This window comes from Sander lucioperca, chromosome 6, assembly GCF_008315115.2.
Source record: "Sander lucioperca isolate FBNREF2018 chromosome 6, SLUC_FBN_1.2, whole genome shotgun sequence".
NCBI classification, from domain to species: Eukaryota; Metazoa; Chordata; class Actinopteri; order Perciformes; family Percidae; genus Sander; species Sander lucioperca.
The window spans coordinates 31,290,266-31,311,054 of record NC_050178.1 but is presented as its reverse complement, the minus strand read 5'-3'; the positions used below and the strand labels follow the sequence as shown (position 1 = coordinate 31,311,054).

The 20,789-nt window shown below is 44.1% G+C and overlaps 2 protein-coding genes across 6 annotated transcripts in view; one reads left to right on the top strand and one right to left on the bottom strand.

Annotated features, from left to right (window-relative positions):
- Positions 1–20,789, top strand: part of LOC116065906 (low-density lipoprotein receptor-related protein 1-like) — an 88,283-nt gene that overhangs the window by 58,159 nt on the left and 9,335 nt on the right. For 3 of the 5 annotated variants that reach the window (XM_031321562.2, XM_031321546.2, XM_031321578.2), the window contains 38 exons: positions 190–321; positions 1,193–1,420; positions 2,076–2,250; positions 3,928–4,022; positions 4,130–4,279; positions 4,470–4,610; positions 4,844–4,969; positions 5,108–5,239; positions 5,402–5,536; positions 5,786–5,915; positions 6,043–6,169; positions 6,279–6,430; positions 6,547–6,671; positions 6,863–7,237; positions 11,181–11,370; positions 11,481–11,685; positions 11,878–12,106; positions 13,389–13,514; positions 13,784–13,912; positions 14,011–14,130; positions 14,237–14,350; positions 14,442–14,591; positions 14,876–14,998; positions 15,105–15,221; positions 15,632–15,760; positions 15,894–16,016; positions 16,129–16,269; positions 17,102–17,289; positions 17,379–17,562; positions 17,644–17,729; positions 17,832–17,951; positions 18,152–18,339; positions 18,990–19,195; positions 19,304–19,492; positions 19,587–19,738; positions 19,827–19,920; positions 20,029–20,145; positions 20,245–20,364. In XM_031321562.2, the coding sequence (XP_031177422.1) occupies positions 190–321; positions 1,193–1,420; positions 2,076–2,250; positions 3,928–4,022; positions 4,130–4,279; positions 4,470–4,610; positions 4,844–4,969; positions 5,108–5,239; positions 5,402–5,536; positions 5,786–5,915; positions 6,043–6,169; positions 6,279–6,430; positions 6,547–6,671; positions 6,863–7,237; positions 11,181–11,370; positions 11,481–11,685; positions 11,878–12,106; positions 13,389–13,514; positions 13,784–13,912; positions 14,011–14,130; positions 14,237–14,350; positions 14,442–14,591; positions 14,876–14,998; positions 15,105–15,221; positions 15,632–15,760; positions 15,894–16,016; positions 16,129–16,269; positions 17,102–17,289; positions 17,379–17,562; positions 17,644–17,729; positions 17,832–17,951; positions 18,152–18,339; positions 18,990–19,195; positions 19,304–19,492; positions 19,587–19,738; positions 19,827–19,920; positions 20,029–20,145; positions 20,245–20,364 (5,763 nt within the window). The remainder of the gene's footprint in view (positions 1–189; positions 322–1,192; positions 1,421–2,075; positions 2,251–3,927; positions 4,023–4,129; positions 4,280–4,469; positions 4,611–4,843; positions 4,970–5,107; positions 5,240–5,401; positions 5,537–5,785; positions 5,916–6,042; positions 6,170–6,278; positions 6,431–6,546; positions 6,672–6,862; positions 7,238–11,180; positions 11,371–11,480; positions 11,686–11,877; positions 12,107–13,388; positions 13,515–13,783; positions 13,913–14,010; positions 14,131–14,236; positions 14,351–14,441; positions 14,592–14,875; positions 14,999–15,104; positions 15,222–15,631; positions 15,761–15,893; positions 16,017–16,128; positions 16,270–17,101; positions 17,290–17,378; positions 17,563–17,643; positions 17,730–17,831; positions 17,952–18,151; positions 18,340–18,989; positions 19,196–19,303; positions 19,493–19,586; positions 19,739–19,826; positions 19,921–20,028; positions 20,146–20,244; positions 20,365–20,789) is intronic. The other 2 variants (XM_031321571.2, XM_031321556.2) reach the window with 1 other exon arrangement.
- LOC116065944 (delta-type opioid receptor) lies at positions 7,473–10,562 on the bottom strand. Its single transcript, XM_031321605.2, has one exon. The coding sequence runs from the start codon at positions 9,025–9,027 to the stop codon at positions 7,984–7,986; it is 1,044 nt and encodes a 347-aa protein (XP_031177465.1). The 5' UTR covers positions 9,028–10,562; the 3' UTR covers positions 7,473–7,983.

Here is a 20,789-nt window from a genome sequence, read left to right as displayed (position 1 = left end):
CATACTGTTGATCTGCAGTTTTAAAATGAATGCTCAGAAACGTTGATACAGCTACAGAAGCAACTAGTTTGTTCCTTTACAACTAGTATATACATTATGAGACTGACAAGTCAATATTACACATGCTTATTTATTAGATGTTATAAGTATACACATTCTGAGTTATTTTTTATGCTCCCTTCTCCCTAGCTCCTAACCCATGTGTGGCTAAAGATGGCAAGGAGCCCTGCTCTCATCTATGTCTCATCAACTACAATCAGACGTTCTCGTGTGCCTGCCCTCACCTCATGAAGCTGGGCCTTGACAAACGCACTTGCTATGGTAAGCGGGAACACATGTACATAAATACAGTTACTGTAGAAAGCATACTCTTTGATTCCTCTTTGAGCTAGCAACAATTTTCCCCTCTGCTTGTCCTGGCAAGTTGAATGCTACAGTGTAATCCCTGTCCCTGTAATTGTTCATTCCATCTATGGGAGTGTGTGTGTGTTTGTTTGTGTTTGTGTGCGTGTGTGTGTGTGTGTGTGTGTGTGTGTGTGTGTGTGTGTGTGAGAGAGAGAGGATTGAACAATCTAGACTTTTTTCACTTTGAGGTGCGTGACAGCTTTGGAGCGCATTGAAGTGTGTGTCCGTGAAAAGTGAGAACGGGCCTGTTTGTTTAGTGTGTGAGTTTAGTATTCAGGGCAGCACTTTCTATTATCTTCAGGGGTAATGGAATGGAGAGCCCCAGTCTGTCGATGCGGGCATCAGCCTCAACCCTCCGCATCCACCACCTACAGTAGACTGGCCGATACAGCCTGACACTGTCATTACTCTCCCCCTCCCTACGTCTCTATCCCTCTCTTCCTGTCCATCATTTAAGCTGCACACAGTTCAGTGATGATAGGACTGTTGAGACTAATGCAATTGTAACGTCTCTGCACTGATTGAATTCACTCTCCCTGTCATGGCTGTGCTGTTGAGTTAGCTAGCCAGACAGACACGATCATTAGAGTCAAAGATGCAATTGGATTGACTCTTGACTTGTTTGTTTAAGTGGCGGGAATAATGCGCAGATGCACCCATCCATGCTTCAACCACCTATTTGACTTTTGACCTGAAGCTGGATTTAACTCCTGATTACCCCTAATTAAATGCTAAAGGTTTTGAGAATTACTGAAGGATGCATGTCAACATGTTTCACACCCTACAGAGTCTCGTCAGTTCCTGCTGTATGCTCGCCAGATTGAGATCAGAGGAGTGGACATCGACAACCCTTACTACAACTACATCATCTCCTTCACCGTGCCTGACATTGACAACGTGACTGTGGTGGACTATGACGCTCTGGAGCACCGTATCTACTGGTCAGACGTCCGCACCCAGACCATCAAGAGAGCTTTCATCAATGGCACTGGAGTTGAGACTGTGGTTTCTGCTGGTATGAAGGAGGCAACACAATAGAATACATACCAGATTTAAGGCTCATTGTTGGATTTTTTTTTTCTTTTCAAGAAGACACTGTTCATTGCAGTTTGCAGTAAACAATGTCCTTGTAAGAAGAACGTGAGTTAAAAAAACAAAAAGAAATTAACTTGATTTCAAATTGTTTTCCCACACAGTTCTGTATAAAACAATAAAGGGATAATTTGCCATTTATCCATTTTCAGGTTTTCATTTTCTCATCAGATTTGAGAGACTAAGTTTTGCATTTCAATAAATACTTTAATCCATTTTTCTGAAATTCAAACAAAGCCACAAGTCCCAGATTTATTTCGAGGGAAGTGTCTTTTTGCTTGACATGTAGCTTTAGCCTCTTTTCCCCCTTTAGTCTTTTTTCATGATGACATCATGCTGTGTGTAACCATCAAGTGCATATTTAAGACCCATTTACATGGCTCTCAATTTCAAACGAGACAAAGTCTTCAACCACAGAGTCATCAGAGAGTTAACATTTATTATCTAGCTAGCTACAGCTGAGCGACAGTAATTATTTCAGCAAACTAAATCAGTGGCTGTAGGTCAGAACAAAGAAGCCTGCCTTGACTGAGAAGTTGATTAATGGCTCTGTGTTTATGTTACTTATCTTTCTTCAGATCTGCCCAACGCTCACGGCCTGGCAGTGGACTGGGTGTCCAGGAACCTGTTCTGGACCAGTTATGATGCCAATAAGAAACAGATCAATGTTGCCAGACTGGATGGCTCCTTCAAAAATGCTGTCATCCAGGGCCTGGACAAACCACACTGTCTAGTGCTGCATCCAACACTGGGGTTGGTCGTACACACACACACACACACACACACACACACACACACACACACACAAGTACTAAAGCTGTCACGTTGAATCTTTCAGAAATTGTTCTCAGACACCCTCTTGATTTTACCTTTAATCTACAACACATACACACTAAAGTGCGCACACACAATCATGCAGGCAATGTCTGGCTGTCAGGCTCCCCTCTGTTTGCAACCAGTGATGACAGGCGGAGTAGTTCGCTATAGATGGTCGCTGACCTTTTGAATGTTTCTTCACTCAGGATGTGGTTCCAATTTTTCTCCCCTCATGTCATCTTTCTCCTCCGTCGCTCTCTTTCTCCATCTTGCTCCATTTCTATTTTTTGAAAGATAGCTTCTGCGCTCAGATAGACTATGTATGAATTATTTACTGCCAGTGCCTCTGTAGCTTTCTGTCGCTATTTTTGTTCCAGTGTTTATATTAACTTCCTGTCCCGTCCTGCCTTGTGTAACAAATGTCCATTTCCCTCCCGTCTTCCCCCTTGAAACCTCATCCCCCTCAGCTCCCCGAACAGAGCCTGGCCTCGGCTTCTCCTCTTACCAGCAGAGCAGAGACAGATCATCTGTATTTATATATTTAGTTTTGTCCTGCAGAAATATGTGTGCTATTGAGTATTTAAGGTTGATAAAGAAAGGATATTTTCTTAAGAAATGTCTCTGCCTCCCTGTGTTTTTTGTGTACTACTACCTCTCTTTCGAAGACTTAGCCTACTTAAGCAGGGGAATGTTTCCGATCTGAGCATTGTTGGCATGGGGGAAAATGAGAAGCAGATGCTGGATCCATATAATGGGGCTGTCTCCTCCTTCTGGCACACAAACACACTGCCCAGAATACATCCAGTGGGTGGGGGCAAAGAGAGTCGGAGAGGGACAAACTCAAACTCGCATGTGTGTGTGTGTGTGTGTGTGTGTGTGTGTGTGAGCGTGCAAAAACATGAGAATGGGGGCGTTTAAATGCCTCCGAAACTTTATTTAAAGATGTGTTGACAAACAAATGAAGGGTGTGGTAGATGTTGTGGGATTTAACAGGAATTGGGAGCAGTGGATAGGTACCCTTTAAACATAGATTACACACAGTCTAAACACAGTGACACACAGTCACATTGTCCTGTATACTCCGCATGCGTGTGTGGGTGTTAGTGAGGACTTTGACCAGTTTGAGGAGCAAGGGTCATTTGTCAGCTGCTGAATTAAAGTGAATCTCTACAGCTATATTTCTACTTCACCCAACCCAACCATGGCCACACATGTAAAAATAACAATCAAGCAACAAAAGTAATTACAAAAAGAGTCATAACAAACATCACACGATAAAGCTTTAAAAGATTTTCAGCTGTTCCAATTTAGTTTCAAATCAATCTGGTTGTAGTTGTAAGATGTATTCGAGATTTAAATGAAAGAACAGATGTGAGATGGATTGGCTTTAGTACGACAGGAAGTTCAGACAGCAAATTGATTGCGTCAAATCACTTGTTAAACCTTTTTGTCAATAAGAAAGCCCCTGCAATTTTGCCATACACTGAGCAATGAGGTTTGTATTGTGAAGCTTGTGAGTGTTATTCTGTGGCCTATTGACTGCGTTTAGCGAACAAGTTAAATTAGTATGTGCTGAAAATAAATCAAAGTTCTCCCTCTGCCTGCCTCTTTCAGAAAACTCTACTGGACAGATGGGGACAACATCAGCATAGCCAACACAGACGGCAGCAACCGCAGTGTCCTCTTCACCAGCCAGAAAGGCCCTGTCGGTGAGTGACATGTTCTGAACAGTACCTCTTTGTGTTACTGCATGAGAGAGAGCGCACCCTAGTGATAAGGCAGGTCATTACACGTCAGCTCTCTCTTTGTTTTCCAGGTCTCTCCATTGACTTTGACACTGAGAAGCTGTACTGGATCAGCTCAGGAAACAGCACCATCAACCGCTGTAAACTGGACGGCTCTGAACTGGAAGTTCTTGAGGGGGTAAAGGGCAAGCTGACCAAGGCTACTGCTCTGGCCATCATGGGTACGTCTCCAGAAAATGCCATGTCATTTTAGCCAGCGATGTAGCTCAGCCATGACATATGATAATTTGACCGTGTTGCAAGTGTATGTCTGTGTTTTGAAATGTTGCTCTTAGTTAGGTTGAGGTAAAGGGTTCTTCCAGTGTTAGGTCTGAGAGTGTTGAGCCTCCTGTCGTGTGTCGTATCCTTTAGGAAACAAATTGTGGTGGGCGGACCAAGGAACTGACCAGATAGGAACCTGTGACAAGAAGGACGGCGGCAACTGGAAAGTCCTGAGGAACAGTACTTCCCCCATGATGCACATGAAAATCTACAATGAAACTGTGCAGAAAGGTGAAGGGCTGGCAGCCATACGGCAACTTCTTCTCAGCCTGTGCAACATTTGTTTGGTTAAATATGTTAAAAATAAAAAAAATAAAGAAGGAAAATATGACCTTGTCTCATTGAAGGTCTGTTTTGCTTGCTGCATGTAGCCTGTTTATCTATGCCAAAGCACGTCTGTTTATGTCTCTGTAACCCCTCTTTGATTTGTTTTGTGTATTTGTTCTGTGCTTTTGTGTTCCCAGGCACCAATCTCTGCAGCAATAACAATGGAGACTGTTCCCAGCTGTGTCTACCCACCTCCCAAACTACCAGAGCCTGCATGTGCACTGCAGGATACAGCCTGCGCACAGGGCAACAGTCTTGTGAGGGTATGGCACATTCATACGCGTAACGTTTTCTTGATTTCGCAAAATTTGGGGTTCAAGAACTGATGAAAATGATTAATGTGTACTGCAACACAAACTTTTCAAAGGCTCAAAACATGTAATTATATTTTTTTGCTGTAGGTGTTGGCTCTTTCCTGTTGTACTCTGTGCATGAAGGCATACGTGGTATTCCTTTGGACCCATCAGACAAGTCTGATGCCTTGGTACCAGTGTCAGGCACATCCCTGGCCGTGGGCATAGACTTCCATGCTGGTAAGACTTTTTTGTACAACACATGTTTTATTTCTCTCAAATGCTAGATAAGGAAGGTATTTTGTTTCTTAGCTAAAATAAAATTTTGTATGCGTTACTGTACAAGGGTATAAAGGGGTATATGTTCAGTCCCTCTCTAACATGTTTCACTTGTTTTCACAGACAATGACACTATCTACTGGGTGGACATGGGCCTGAGCACCATTAGCAGGGCCAAGAGAGACCAGACCTGGAGAGAGGATGTGGTCACTAACGGCATTGGCAGGGTGGAGGGCATCGCTGTGGACTGGATAGCAGGTGAGAGACTCCTCAGACATGTAAGAAAACATAGTGTACATAACCAAAATTGCGGAATTCAAGTAGCATCTATCATACATACTGTACTGATCAACTTTTTCACTTTAGCTGTGAGTGTATCTATCGTCCTTGCACAGACAGTCTGTTACCATGCAGCAGTAAAACAGGAAAGAGATATGCAAACAGACACAGAGGAAAAGGAGGTCAAACACAGCCGGAACTTCATTGTTTCTCCTCCGACTTCTACAGGAAACATCTACTGGACGGACCAAGGCTTTGATGTGATCGAGGTGGCCAGACTGAACGGCTCTTTCCGCTATGTGGTGATCTCCCAGGGCCTGGACAAGCCTCGTGCCATCACTGTCCACCCTGCGAAAGGGTGAGAGGAAACAACACTCCAGTTATTAGTGTAGCTGTATGTAGCTTCTGCGTCTGTCATCGCTCTCATTATTGATTACTGAGGAAGTTGTCTCTGTGCTTTGCTGTGTTTGTGTGTATGTGTGTAGCTACCTGTTCTGGACAGAGTGGGGCCAGTACCCCCGTATTGAACGGTCACGTCTGGATGGCTCTCAGAGGGCTGTCCTGGTCAATAACAGTATCAGCTGGCCCAATGGTATCTCCATTGACTATGAGGTGCAGTATAATAGTCTATTCTTGCATTTATATCACTATGTTACAGTGCAGACAGAGTAGATGCTGCATCACAACATTATCTCAACCATTTCTGTTTGTGTGCATGTAGGAGAGTCTGCTGTACTGGTGTGATGCGAGGACAGACAAGATTGAGCGCATCAACCTAGAGACTGGAGAGAACAGGGAAGTGGTGCTGGCCAATAACAACATGGACATGTTCTCTGTGTCTGTGTTTGAGAGCTACATCTACTGGAGTGACAGGTCAGATATACCCCCCCCCCTCATTTATCACTTATTTATGAGTGATATTCAGTCTTAATTTTTTACTCATCTACAAGCTTCATTTTTGTTTAATTTCTGTTTGATTTTCGAACCAGGACACATGCTAATGGCTCCATAAAGAGAGGCAACAAGGACAACGCCACAGACTCTGTGTCTCTGAGGACTGGTATTGGAGTGCAGCTCAAAGACATCAAGGTTTTCAACAGGGCCAGGCAGCAAGGTAAGCACTGGTTATTTATTTTAATACTGTAAAATGTCTGCTTTACTTGCGAAAGATGATGTTCAAGGAATTTGTATTTTTTTCAAATCAATCATTTATTAAATACTTCATGAATGTCACATACCATTTTTTGTGCAATTTCATGTTTAAATTTGACAAATTATTCCAAATTATTTCATGTCTGTGTACAGGAACAAATGTGTGCAAAGACAAAAATGGTGGTTGCCAGCAGCTTTGTCTTTTCCGTGGCAACGGACAGCGGACATGTGCCTGCGCCCATGGCATGCTGGCTGAAGACGGCTGCAGTTGCCGTGACTATGATGGCTACTTGCTTTACTCAGAGCGCACCATACTAAAGAGTGTCCACCTTTCAGATGAAAACAACCTGAATGCACCCATTAAACCATTCGAGGACCCTGAGCACATGAAGAATGTCATTGCACTCACTTTTGATTACAGAGGAGGTGGCGGAAAGGGTGCTAACCGTATCTTCTTCAGTGACATCCACTTTGGCAACATCCAGCAGATCAGTGATGACGGATCTGACCGCAAGACTGTGGTAGAGAGTGAGTATTCCCACATCTTGTTTGTGTAAATCTTTTTTTTTTTAAACAGCCTTTTGTCTTTTAACAATCAACCTCCACCCGGCTTATGTCTCTGTTTATCTAAAGTGTAGTTCCCCTCTCAAAGTTGATATTGGGCCTGTAATTAGTCAATAGTTTTTCTGGTTCCTCCACTTTTTTTGTGAATAACAAAGAACTTCGTTGTAAACATCAGACCCCCCACCCAGTGAGAAATCTTCTGGAGATAAAAAAAAACCACTCCCAATGATCTAAACACAACCAGGAAGCTACAGTATTTTGAAGTTGTAGCCAAACTAGAAACAAAAGGAAAGCTTTGAGAACAAAGTACAAGCATTCACCTTATCTCAGCACAACAAAACACAGGTGTACGTTAATGTTTTACCAAAGTGTCTTTACTGTAAATTGTTTCACAAGGAATGCATGATTCAGGATTGTTCTGTCCCTGTGGAGTGGCACTTCCCAGCACTACCGGTCTGATATTCTTGTACAACATCCAGGCTAACAGTTAGTGTTGTTAAGAGGCAGAGGTGTAGCATGTTGCCTGCTCTTTTGAGTGCTGCTGTTTTGCCTTGTTAAGTAGACTTTCCTTGTGAGGGTAATGATGTGTCCCTTCTTTCTTTCAGCAAAGCAACTCACCTTAGTGATAATAGTTTTATTGTAACTCCCAGTAGTCAGGATTTGCCCAGTGTATGTGTGTCAGGTGTTCAGTTACAGTATACTGTTTTAAGCTAGTTGTTGATACTGTCAACAGCCATAGCCACACCAACAGTGGCTCTTTGCCCTCTCCTCTTGAACAGCCTCAGTAGGTCTTGTCTGAACTTTTGGGACATCAGTACATAGAGGATGGGGTTCATAACCGTAGAGGATGTCGCCATGATGCGTGCAAATACGCGAAAGGGGCCGTAACGTGGTGAGGCGCCAGTAGCCCCTGTGATGTTGTCAGCCAATAAGGCCAGTGTCAGGCTGTAGGATGGCAGCCAGCACAGGGTAAAAGCCAGCACCAGCATGGCCGACGTCTGGGTCACTCTGCTCTGGTAGCGCTCTACTTGGGGGGCCCTGCCGGCATGCTGCCTCCCCCACAGGAACATGTAGATGCTGCCGTATGCCACCGCAATGGTAACAAGTGGAAACAAGAAGGCCACGAGGAAGTTAAACAATCCATAGATCAGCTGGTCTCGGGGGGACAGGAAAGCAAAGCAAGCAAGGCCATCAGGGGCTCGCTGTGGGGTTCCCACAGAGCGAAAAACCAGCTGGGGGGTAGCCAGGCAGCAGGCCGGGACCCAGAGGAGCGCAGCAGCTATAGACACCCGGCAAGGGGAGAGGAGGCTATAGGCTCTGGCAGGCTGCACCACAGTCAGATAGCGAGACACAGCCAGCGTGGCCAGTGTGAAGGCACTGGCTGAGGACGAGGCTGATCCCAAGAAGCTCAACAGACGACACATGACGTCTCCAAACGGCCATCGCTGCATGGCTATGGCAACAGTGTGGAAGGGAAGCATGGAGAGCAAAAGCAGGTCTGCAACGCTCAGAGCCAGCAGGAGGACGTCAGTTCCTGTGCCTGTCATGGAGCTTTGAGGGGACTGTCCAATGCGTCCCACCCCACTTCTCCGCCTCCCACACAGGATCACCATCACCATGGTGTGCCCGCTAACTCCCAGCACCAGAATCAGTACATCTAATATCGGGACCAGGACCTGCTCCACATTGTGCAGCTCAGTGTCACTGCCATTCCCCAGCAGATCCTCTGAACCTGTAGAGTTCTGCGGCAGCATTCTGTCTTCAGTTATGGAGATGTCACACTGCCAGTGTTGGCTTTTGGTTGGGTGGTAAATACTACCTAAAACTACTGATAATAAATGTAGGAATGATTACTCATGCTGTGGGTCAATAGCAGTTTACTCAGAAATAACAGTGTACTGATTTCCAATAACTTCCCTAAACACATACACACATATTACATACATCCATGTCCCATCTAACATTGTGAAAATGATTCTTCCTTTAAAACACAATGTGCCGGATGTGAATCAAGCCACTCTAGTCCTTGCAATCAGCTCCACCTCTGATTGGCTGGGGGCGGTAAAGTGCGTGAAATAACCTCTGACTTTTCCAGTGAAGTCAAGACACTCCTGATTTCTTAGCCGCTGAGGTTTCCATCCATATCTTGTTAAGAGCGTTCAAGTGTTGAGAGCAAATGCCGTAGATTGTGTTACTTCCTGTCACCTCAGAGCAGGCGGCTACTCCACATGACATCTCAATCAGGCCCGTACTCAGCAGTCCACAATCAGCCTCACTCCTGCCTCCATGGAACGGATCTCCTGAGAAATACAATTCTAGCAGAGGAGGAAACGAGAGGTGAATAGCTCAACAGTAAGAGAGGATGAAGCAGAGTAAACGGCAGGTGAACTCTGGACTGATTGTCATAGAGCAGGCGAGGGATGGGCTGGCTTCCTCTCTGTGGGAGGGCCTAATGAGGCCAAACACAGTTTTTCCTAGGGTCCGTTGTTTCTGTTCATTTTCTGAAAGGATCTGTATATTTTCTACAAGTGTTGTCCCTCCACACACATGTATAAAACACATATGGTACATACACAGAGAGAGACAGAGTGAAATAGTATTTTCCTTCAGAAATCAGGGTAATTATTGACTGTCGCTCTGATAGCAAACATGAACTGCTATCACACTTACTGCAGATAACTGCAATAAAGATCTATTAGGGTCAGCATAACTACCTGAGCTCAAGAGCTGTAAATTCAGCTCATCTGTAGTATTGTAAACAGCAAGTGTAAATGTACAGGAACCCAGATAGGCTTAGGTCAACAATTGGAAGATAAACAGAACTGAAAAGAAGAATTTGAGTAGAGAGTGCTGCAGGCTACAGATTTACAATTCATTAACAGCACCAAGGAAAGAGGAAATAGGGGCGAATGGATTTCATGTTGCTCCTCATTGATTTTTGGGGCATTGATTTATGAGCATGAGAAGCAGAGGGGAGTTGTTTTTGCATTGCATGCCTTCGCTCAGCTCTCCAGTTGCTTTGCTTCATTCACAGTCTCCTCACATGAGGCAGACAAATGTTGATTCATGTCCGCCGCTTTGCACTGGAGATGTTGATGTGTAGTGTTAAGTGTCCCACCTGGTGGTGAACCTCACTGATCCTCTGGCCCGAGCTGATAGAGTGAGATCATACCCAGCCCTGGAAAAGGCCGCTGTAATCATTAGACCCTCACTGTTCCATTGCAGTAACATTAACAAGAAGGCGACTATTACCAATTATTTGGCATTGGAGGGATCTGATGTGTGGGTGTTTTCAAGTTTACTCTTCCTGAAGTTAGGGTTGTGTGTGTGTGTGTGTGTGCGACTGTGCGACTGTGCGTGACTGTGCGACTGTATTGTTTCTCACCAGCAGAGCAGCTGTTCTCTATCTGCCGCTGCAGAACTTTGTGTTCCTCCATCTTGGCTGACCCTTGCCTGTCCTCTGGCCTCTGTGCCGGCGAGGAGCTCATAACCTCTTACTCATTTCAAAGCTGTGGAGCAGAAAAAATGACTTTTTACTTCTCATCTGTTGATGAGGTAGTGCGATGGAAAGTAATAAGCTAGGCGGGACCTGTTATTGTGACCTTTTTAGTGAGCTATTTGTTGGATAAAAGCCCCGAATCACACTGTGTTCTTGGTCATTAATACCAAGCTGTCATGTCCATAGCCCTGACTCTGTGCTGCCCCACAGCAGTCTGCCAGCACTGAGCTGCTGCCAGACAGTCCACATTTGGCCTTTTAACACAGAACTGGGATTGACGTGCTTCTTTTCCTTACCCTCTTTTCTCTTCTGTCGTCTCCCTTCTATGTGGTTTGCTTTCTTTTCCCCTTTACACTGTTCTCTGTGTTTATCTCCCTCTCTCCTCTCTATTCTTTTATTCTTGTTCAGATGTCGGCTCAGTGGAGGGCTTGGCGTACCACAGGGGCTGGGATATGCTGTACTGGACCAGCTACACTACCTCAACCATCACCCGCCACACCGTGGATCAGAGCCGCTGGGGTGCCGTTGACAGGCACACCGTGGTCAGCATGTCGGGAGATGACCACCCCAGAGCCTTTGTTCTTGATGAATGTCAGAGGTTAGAACTAATACATTCATTCACATCACACCTTTTTGCATTCAAAACTATTTCTCAATTAGGTAAAAAACATTCACATACCCATTACAGTTTTTCATTCTCTCCTGCAGCCTCATGTTTTGGACCAACTGGAATGAGCAGTCTCCTAGTATCATGCGTGCCACACTAGCTGGTTCCAACGTCCTTGTGATCATTGGCAATGACATCCGAACCCCTAACGGTCTGGCCATAGACCACCGTGCTGAAAAACTTTATTTCTCTGACGCCACACTGGACAAGATAGAGCGCTGCGAGTATGACGGCACTCGCCGCTACGTGAGTGGCATACACACTCACATGCAGACACAGGGGGTGCACATCATGCTGCATAATGACAACATTTGTACAACAGTATGATTGTATTATGGGGTTGCCTAATAAGAATTTGTTTATCATTTCAAGTTTGTCGCAAGGCTGGAATTTCCTGACTGTATGAGGTCATGACTGTGGTTATGCTTCCCCCTGCAGGTGGTGTTGAAGAATGAGCCGGTCCATCCATTTGGCCTGGCCGTGTACGGTGACTACATCTTCTGGACTGACTGGGTGAGGAGGGCCGTGCTTCGGGCTGACAAATACACAGGAGGAGACATGAAGGTGCTACGTGCAGACATACCTCAGCAGCCAATGGGTATTGTCGCTGTGGCCAACGACACCAATAGCTGTGAGTTGTTACGCAGTGAGGGATCCAGCTGTTTGTGTAAGTGTGTGTGTGTGTGTGTGTGTGTGTGTGTCATGTGTCATTACTGCATTATTGCATTTGAACTGTATTGTGACAGTGCATTTGAAATACATAATTTGTAGGACTGGGTCATATGGATAAAATCCTTTATCAATTTTTTGCAGACAAGAATGCCTATTTTTGGTTAATCAAGCTAATTAAATACCAAAGTCAAGGTACTTCATCACATTGGTGCAAAAATAAAAGTCCATCATAAAAGTAATACAATTAATAATAATTTAAAAAGTAAAAGGTTTGAAATGTATAGCAAAATATTTGGCTGTAGCAAATGTATGTCATGCAGTAGCAGCATATTGCACTAAAATGCATCTAAATCATACATACAGCACATAGCTTTGACTAGTAAAATGTATCAACACCACTTTTTACATTAATGATAGGTTGAGCAAGCATTTGCTTGGTAGAATTTTAGGTAATATTTCATTGCAGCACAGAATATCGTTTCTTGGTTAATAACATCACAGTAGCCATTACAAATCAACCTAATTAACTGAAAGGTTTTAAAATGGGATTTTTTTTAAGCAAGTGTACTTAAATACACACAAACACATGCACAAAGATGCTTTTCTTCTCCCTCAGAGCAGTTAAAGAAATTATGTAATGTAGAAGTGACACTGTAGCAGATGAGTTGCGGACATTTTACAGAATGGGCCCACCTGACATTCACAACTCCAACATCAGCTCTATATCACCACAGACACACACAAGTGCCTGCTGAATTGCTGTTCTTAACTTTAATCCATACTTCTCCATCTCTTTCTCCAACTCATCTAGTTGTACATCTCCCATTGTCTGTTTCATTTTAAATCAATGCAACCCTATGTTTTGTTTCTTTACTGTATCGTATTACTGTCATCTTCTCCCTCAAGTTGCCTCATTCAGTAAACTCTCTCACGCTCTAATACCCACAGCAACCATACAAGCTGAAAGCCTGTGGTAATAGCTGCAAATCTAATTTAGATTGAGTCACATTGAATTATGCATTAAGCGGAGGCAGAGCTATTGCTACAGTCACGCAGGCGTATCTGTCTGCTGATGTGGATGCACATGGGGTGTTGGGGTTTGCTTGTCTGTCGGGAGGGTGTATGTGGAAATTCTTAGCTAACTCACTCGTGTGTGTGTGTGTGTGTGTGTGTGTGTGTGTGTGTGTGTGTGTGTGTGTGTGTGTGTGTGTGTATATAAATACTTCCATACTTGTTTGTGTGGCTAACCTTCTCTAACTTTCCTTATCTCTAAATAGGTGAGTTCTCTCTGTGCCGTGTTAACAACGGAGGATGTCAGGACCTGTGTTTGCTGACCTCTGAGGGAAGGGTCAACTGCAGTTGCCGTGGCGACAGGAAGCTTTTGGAAGACAACACCTGCATAGGTAATACAAGACTCAAATGAATAAAAAAATGAATGAATCATAAAAAACTAAATTTTGGCTTAAAAAAACTGTAGATGCAAGAGAGGTGATATCATATAAAGATTTTTAGTTATATTATCTTTTACACACTATTTTATTAAAATATTTTAATAAAATATGTTTTTATCAAAAGACAGAGATCAGGCTTTAAATTAAATAAATTTTCCATGCTGCATGCCTCGGGGGTAAGCAACTCTTCCTAAGTGCATTTTTCTGTCTTTGTCTCACAGCCCTCAACACTACATGTAACAACATTGATGAGTTTGAGTGTGGAAATGGAGATTGTGTTAACTACACCCTGACTTGTGATGGCATGGCCCACTGCAAGGACAAGTCTGATGAGAAACAGTCCTACTGTGGTTAGTGGAATCTTTCTCTCAGTCAAAACTGTTTTAACCATATTCTCATTGTTGACATTTGTAATTTGAGTCTGTATCATTTCCTGTCTGGTTCTCAGCCAACCGTGTGTGCAAGAAGGGTTACAGGCGGTGTGTGAACGGCCGCTGTGTGGGGCATAGCTCCTGGTGCAATGGGCAGGACGACTGTGGAGACAATTCCGATGAAGTCTTCTGTAACGGTGAGTCAAGTCTTCTGATTAAACAAGTTATTCCGTCTGCAGTCATAGAACATTTTCACATTATATTCTACCTACACATGCCGTCTCTTGTTTTTGTGTTTGTCAGCCACATTGTGCACGGCTGATCAGTTCCAGTGCAGAGACGGAGGCTGCATCTCCAACTCCAGCAAGTGTAACCAGAAAGTGGACTGCGAAGATGCCAGTGATGAGATGAACTGCAGTAAGTTCGAATGATCCCGTTCATTCAAATTAACTAGCCAACACTTTCTTCCAGTCTACGGTATAAAGTATGGCTGCTCTCTTTTTTTAAGCTGCCACGGACTGCTCCAGTTACTTCCATCTGGGAGTGAAAGGAGTGGCATTTCAGAAGTGCGAGTTCACCACACTCTGCTACGCCCCTTCATGGCTATGTGACGGAGCTAATGACTGTGGAGACTTCTCAGATGAAAGAAATTGTCCAGGTATTTTCTACACATATTTTCTCACAGCTAAATGTGCATGCTGTATTTAAGGAAAAAGTAATATTATTTTTCCACAGATGGAGTAGAGCAAGAAGTCAAATTTCTATTATTCCAAATGGAACAAAAACAATGAATATTTCCATCCATTAAATTGTGGTTTGGGTGAAAATTATCCTAGAAAAAAACATTGCAGTGTAAAGTCAATTTTGTATTTCTCTTTTCATGCTGGCTTAATTCTTTGATGTATTCTTTTTTGACTTGGCACTTTTCTGTCACTCTGCCAGGGAGTGGGAAAACAAAGTGTCCAACGCCTTTCTTTGCCTGTCCAAGTGGGCGCTGTATCCCAATGAGCTGGACTTGTGATAAGGAGAATGACTGTGAGAACGGCGCCGATGAGGCTCACTGTGGTAAGTTTAAATACTAGAGCCCAAACAAGCTGAAGTGCAACAGACCATTACTTTGTTTTGGCGCTTGTATTTTGCATTTATTTAAACATTATTTCTGGACTTCTAGATAAATTCTGCTCAGCCTCTCAGTTTGAGTGTGGGAACCACCGCTGCATTCCCAACCGCTGGGTGTGTGACGGAGCCGACGACTGTGGTGACAGCAGTGATGAGGACAGCAAGTGCAGTGAGTGTTGGGCACAAACCTTGAGTGAATACAAATACAAGAACCATTGGTGCTAACATATACTATATCACCAAAGATATTTTTGACAGCAGTAGATTCTGTGGAAACATATTAACATGCATTACATTCTCAAACTTGGAGCAATCCTCTCATTTGTACTAACTAACTAGAGCTGTAATTCAGCTGGTGCAATATGGACTAAAACATGGGCATGTATGCAAAGAATTTAGGTTTTTGTAATAGCTTTAAACAATCATGTTTATGTTATTATTAACAATAACTTAACAGTTCCTATTCTGCCTCTGAAACATTCTAAAAATATAATTATTTGATTATGTGCAGTATATTCACAAATCCTTAGGGCAAAGAAAGGCATCAAAATCATCTTCAATGACCTCTTTCCATCACAGAGACCAAAACCTGCAATCCCGAGGCGTTCCAGTGTCCTGGATCACATATGTGTATCCCTCAGCGTTGGAAGTGTGACGGAGACAAAGACTGTCCTGACGGGGCTGATGAGAACGTCAAAGCTGGCTGTGGTGAGTGCACGCTGGGGTTGGATTTTATCAAAATAAGAACATTTGAATAACCCAGTGAGACAAAGAAAGACCTACATCTGTACTGTACAGGTATATTTACCTCATTTACTCACCAAATATGTTTATATCTCAGTGTTCAACAACACGTGCAGCAACAATGAGTTCATGTGCCAGAACCGACAGTGTATCCCCAAGCACTTTGTGTGTGACCATGACAACGACTGCAGCGATGGCTCAGATGAGTCCCAGGAGTGTGGTGAGTGAAACCATGTCCTCTTATTCCTGACGGGGAGATATAAAAAGCTCTCTCCTCCTCCTCGCTCTTAACAAGTTTAGCTCCTTCACCCTTGTGCCGTTTCTCACTGCAGAATATCCGACATGTGGACCCAACGAGTTCCGCTGTGCCAACGGACGCTGCCTCATCCAGAGTTCATGGGAGTGTGATGGAGACTTTGATTGCCATGACCAGTCAGACGAAGCCCCCAAGAACCCACACTGCAATGGCCCAGGTTCGATCCACACAGCCACTCAAGAAGCACTTTACTTTTTTTCTTTTTTTTTATCTAATTAGTGCATTAATTGACTAGCCTAGAAATCTAGACGCACCCTAGTGGCAGCAAATGTAATTTGCAGCCAGGGTCAGTCTTGCAACTCTCTGTTGGCTTGCCAGCTGGAAAAACCAAACTCTGGCCGGGCCAATCACATCGTGTATAGAGTCGGTGGGCGGGCTTATGGCTGCTGCTGCTGCTGGCGAACAGCGGTCTTTCGGATCGGCTTTGTGACTCTGGAAGACTTGGAGTTAAGCTTTTCTTTGAGAAAAGAACAAAGAACGGCACTGAAGTCTTTCTTAAAAAAGGAAGATGTGTTCGGAGTTTTGCCGACCGGATACGGCAAAAGTTTAATCTATCAACTAGCTCCGCTACCTTCTTCGTTGCTCTGCTTGGTTGTAGCGCTATCCTATTGCGTGCAGTGGTAATTTGAAAGACAACTGTTTATCCTGCCCCTCGGATTAAGCCCTGCCAATGGTGAGTTCCCAGACCCAACATCTTGATGTGCGTCTGGCTTGTCAGGCTATTAATTGACAGTTTGATGTAAATGTGGACAAACCACATTATAGCACATACAGCAGATCAACAGTACAGAAAGCTAACATGGAGAAGGCACATCCAGTATAATGTTAATGTACATAAAAGTCATTGTGTCACCAATACTGCAACTGGAAAGCACTCTCAACAGCTGTGACTGAAATTGATTCCCGAGGCTCTGAAATAATGTCAGCCACACTTGTGGACATTTTCTCTTCATTTGTTTCTCATTCCATTGCTTTCTTTCCTTCCACAGAGAAGAAATGCAATGACACCGCGTACGCCTGCAATAATGGAAACTGTGTCAATGAGACATTGCTCTGTGACCATAAGGACGACTGTGGCGACGGCTCCGATGAGCTGAACTGTTTTATTAACGAGTGCCTGAACAGCAAACTGAGCGGCTGCTCCCAACTCTGTGAAGACCTTAAAATAGGCTTCAAGGTAAGTAAACACCACGAAATGTTGACTTTAGCTCTCCAGCAATAGCATGCCCTGTTTCTTTACTTGCTCTGTACTTTCCCCGCTTACAGTGTAGATGCCACCCTGGCTTCCGTCTGAAAGATGATGGGAAGACGTGTGTCGACATAGATGAGTGCACAACCACCTATCCCTGCACGCAGCGTTGCATCAACACACACGGCAGCTTCCACTGTCTGTGTGTGGAGGGTTTCCAGCTTAGCCCTGAAAACCCCACCATATGCAAATCTACCTCCGGTAAGAAACATGACAAGATTAATGAAATATAGGAACTGTTTAAGGTAAATCCACTCACGTATGATGTCTCTCTCCCTGCAGATGAAGAACCCTTCCTGATCTTTGCCAACCGCTACTATCTGAGGAAGCTTAATTTAGATGGCTCCAACTACACACTGCTCAAACAGGTGAGACTTGCAGATACAGTATATCCTTTTGAAGTGCTTAGAAATCCTGCAAACAGGGGTAAATCGCTTGCCCAGACTGATGCAGCTCCTGTGCTTTGACAGGGCTTGAACAATGCTGTAGCTCTGGATTTCGACTATCGCCAGCAAATGATTTATTGGACAGATGTGACCACCCAGGGCAGCATGATCCGACGCATGCACATCAACGGCAGCGATGTTCAGGTAAGTGTAGATAGCGGACAGTGAAATGTGCTGATAATACCTTTTTGGTCTTAACATAAAACCTGCATTTAAAATGATTGATTCATCCTCATTTGTATGCATGCATGTGCAGTAGAAACCCAGGAAAAAGAATTCAATTCCTCATTGTGAGGCAGATTATATACACACAAAAAAGCATATACTGCTTGCTCATTTGTTAGGTCCTTCATCGCACATCACTCAGCAACCCAGATGGTCTGGCAGTCGACTGGGTGGGAGGAAACCTGTACTGGTGTGATAAGGGACGGGACACTATTGAGGTGTCGAAGCTGAATGGAGCGTACCGGACAGTTCTGGTCAACAGCGGCCTGAGGGAGCCACGTGCTGTGGCTGTGGACGTACGCTATGGGTAAGAGTGATCTGGGTAAAAAAAAAGTGTAGCAAAGATTTTAGTGAGCATGGAAAGTTTGTTAGAATGCCAGATGGGTGCATTTTACCAACACCATCAATTCATGTATTGCTGAGTTAAAGGTGCAGTAGGTAACCCTTATAAAGCTAACTTTCTGTCATATTTGCTGAAACTGACTCTATGTTTGAGTAGAACTACATGAAGCAGGTAATTTAAAAAAAATCTGGCTCCTTTGGCACCACCTACAGCCTGTAGTGCGATTTGCAAAAATCCACCGCTCCCTGTTCAGATGCACCGGGGGGGTGTCTCACTGCGTGTCAATCACTGCTCATGCACATGCATTCATTCTCCCTTGTGGGGGGAGGGGCTTAGGAGACCGTTTTGGGCTTTAGAGGAAAGGGGGGAGGGACTGAGAAGTTGTCAATGTTCAAATTTTTTGGCTAAGTCCTGGATCTTCACAATCCTACCTACAGCACCTTTAAACTTCCAACTCATTGGCAAAATGTATATTTGACTGATTTTTAATTACTGCACTTTTTGTGATTTTGCAAAGTCATTGTTCACAATCAAGACAATCTGGAACCTAATGGATGTTAAATTATGATTTGTTATGAGCAATTAACCAAACTAATACAGCACATCCCTGACAGGTACTTATACTGGTCAGACTGGGGTGACACCCCCCACATAGGAAGGATCGGGATGGATGGCTCCAACAGGAGTGCCATTGTGGAGGATAAGATCACCTGGCCAAATGGCCTCACACTGGACTTCATTAATGACCGCATCTACTGGGCCGATGCTCGAGAGGACTACATCGCATTTGCCAGTCTGGATGGAACCAACAGACACACAGGTTACACACACACACACACACACACACACACACAAACATTTGGAGTGTCTTTGTGCACTTTTTCCAGTTGTTGTTACTTACTTGTCTTTGTGTCTGTGCCCCCCATAGTTCTTGTTCAGGATATCCCCCACATCTTTGCTATGACTCTGTTTGAGGAGTACATCTACTGGACAGACTGGGAGACAAAGTCCATCAACAGAGCTCATAAAACACTGGGAGTTAACAAGACCGTGCTGATCAGCACCTTACACAGGCCGATGGACGTCCACATTTACCACCCGTACCGCCAGCCTGAAGGTAAAACCAAGTCACTCGTCATTCACAACCACATGTATATCTTCATCTATGTCCTGGACCCTGTCTGATAATTCTACATTTCTCCATTCTGTAGTGGCAGACCACCCATGCCAAATCAACAATGGAGGCTGCAGTAATCTGTGTCTGCTCTCACCTGGAGGGGGGGGCTACAAATGCGCCTGCCCCACTAACTTTTACCTAGCAGCTGATGGCAAACAGTGCTTGTCCAACTGCACTGCAAGTCAGGTGAGCTATCATGCGGCTATTGTTTTAGCCTATATTAAGACATTATTAATTTTGAAAAAATAAATACTTTTCTCTTCTGTCCCTTCAGTTTGTTTGCAAAAATGACAAGTGCATTCCATTTTGGTGGAAATGTGACACTGAGGATGACTGCGGGGACCGCTCAGATGAGCCTGCAGATTGCCGTGAGTGATGATTGTAGCCTGACTACAATAATGATGATAATATATCATTGTTGCAGTGTGTTGTTTTGTTTGTTCTGGTTAATAATGTGCTGTGCTTTGTCACCATAGCTGAGTTTAAGTGCAGACCGGGCCAGTTCCAGTGTGGTACAGGCATCTGCACCAACCCAGCCTACATCTGTGATGGGGACAATGACTGCCAAGACAACTCTGATGAGGCCAATTGCGGTACATGCACCTACTCATACTTACAGAATTGAAATCTTTTTCGTAGGTGTACCCATAATAACCCATATCCTCCTTCGTTTGTTGTCTTTCTGTTCCCAGACATCCACGTGTGCCTGCCAAGTCAGTTTAAGTGTACCCACCCCAGTCGCTGCATCCCTGGCATCTTCCGTTGCAATGGACAGGACAACTGTGGAGAGGGAGAGGATGAGAAAGACTGTCGTGAGTCCCTTCTAGTTTTCCTGAGGGAGTTTCCTGTTATTTTTCAGTATTGCTCTGCTAGTGGCAGTGCCTCAGGATCATGATCTTGGTACAGTATGTCTGTTTGTCTGTCGTTGGTCCAGAGCACAATATCTCTACAACTTTAAGCGTGACAAAATTTTGTCCCCACCGAATGAACCCTACTGTTTATAGTGAACCCTTTGACCTTTCCTCTATCTCCCTGTAAGCTACAATTTCCACGTATATATACTGTTCTCAAAAATGAATGAGCAAATAGGAAATTGTTCATCATTGTTAAGCCCCTCTCCAAGATGATCTCTGTCCATTTTGACCTTTCCTTTAGCAATACCCTTAGGCCATTTGACATTGCATAATGTAATTGCCATGACATTTGCTGAGCACATTCATCCTCCACAGAGGGAGAG

Bases quoted from the DNA above. Each gene is read 5' to 3' on its own strand.
- LOC116065944 (XM_031321605.2), bottom strand. From the start codon at position 9,027: ATGCTGCCGCAGAACTCTACAGGTTCAGAGGATCTGCTGGGGAATGGC.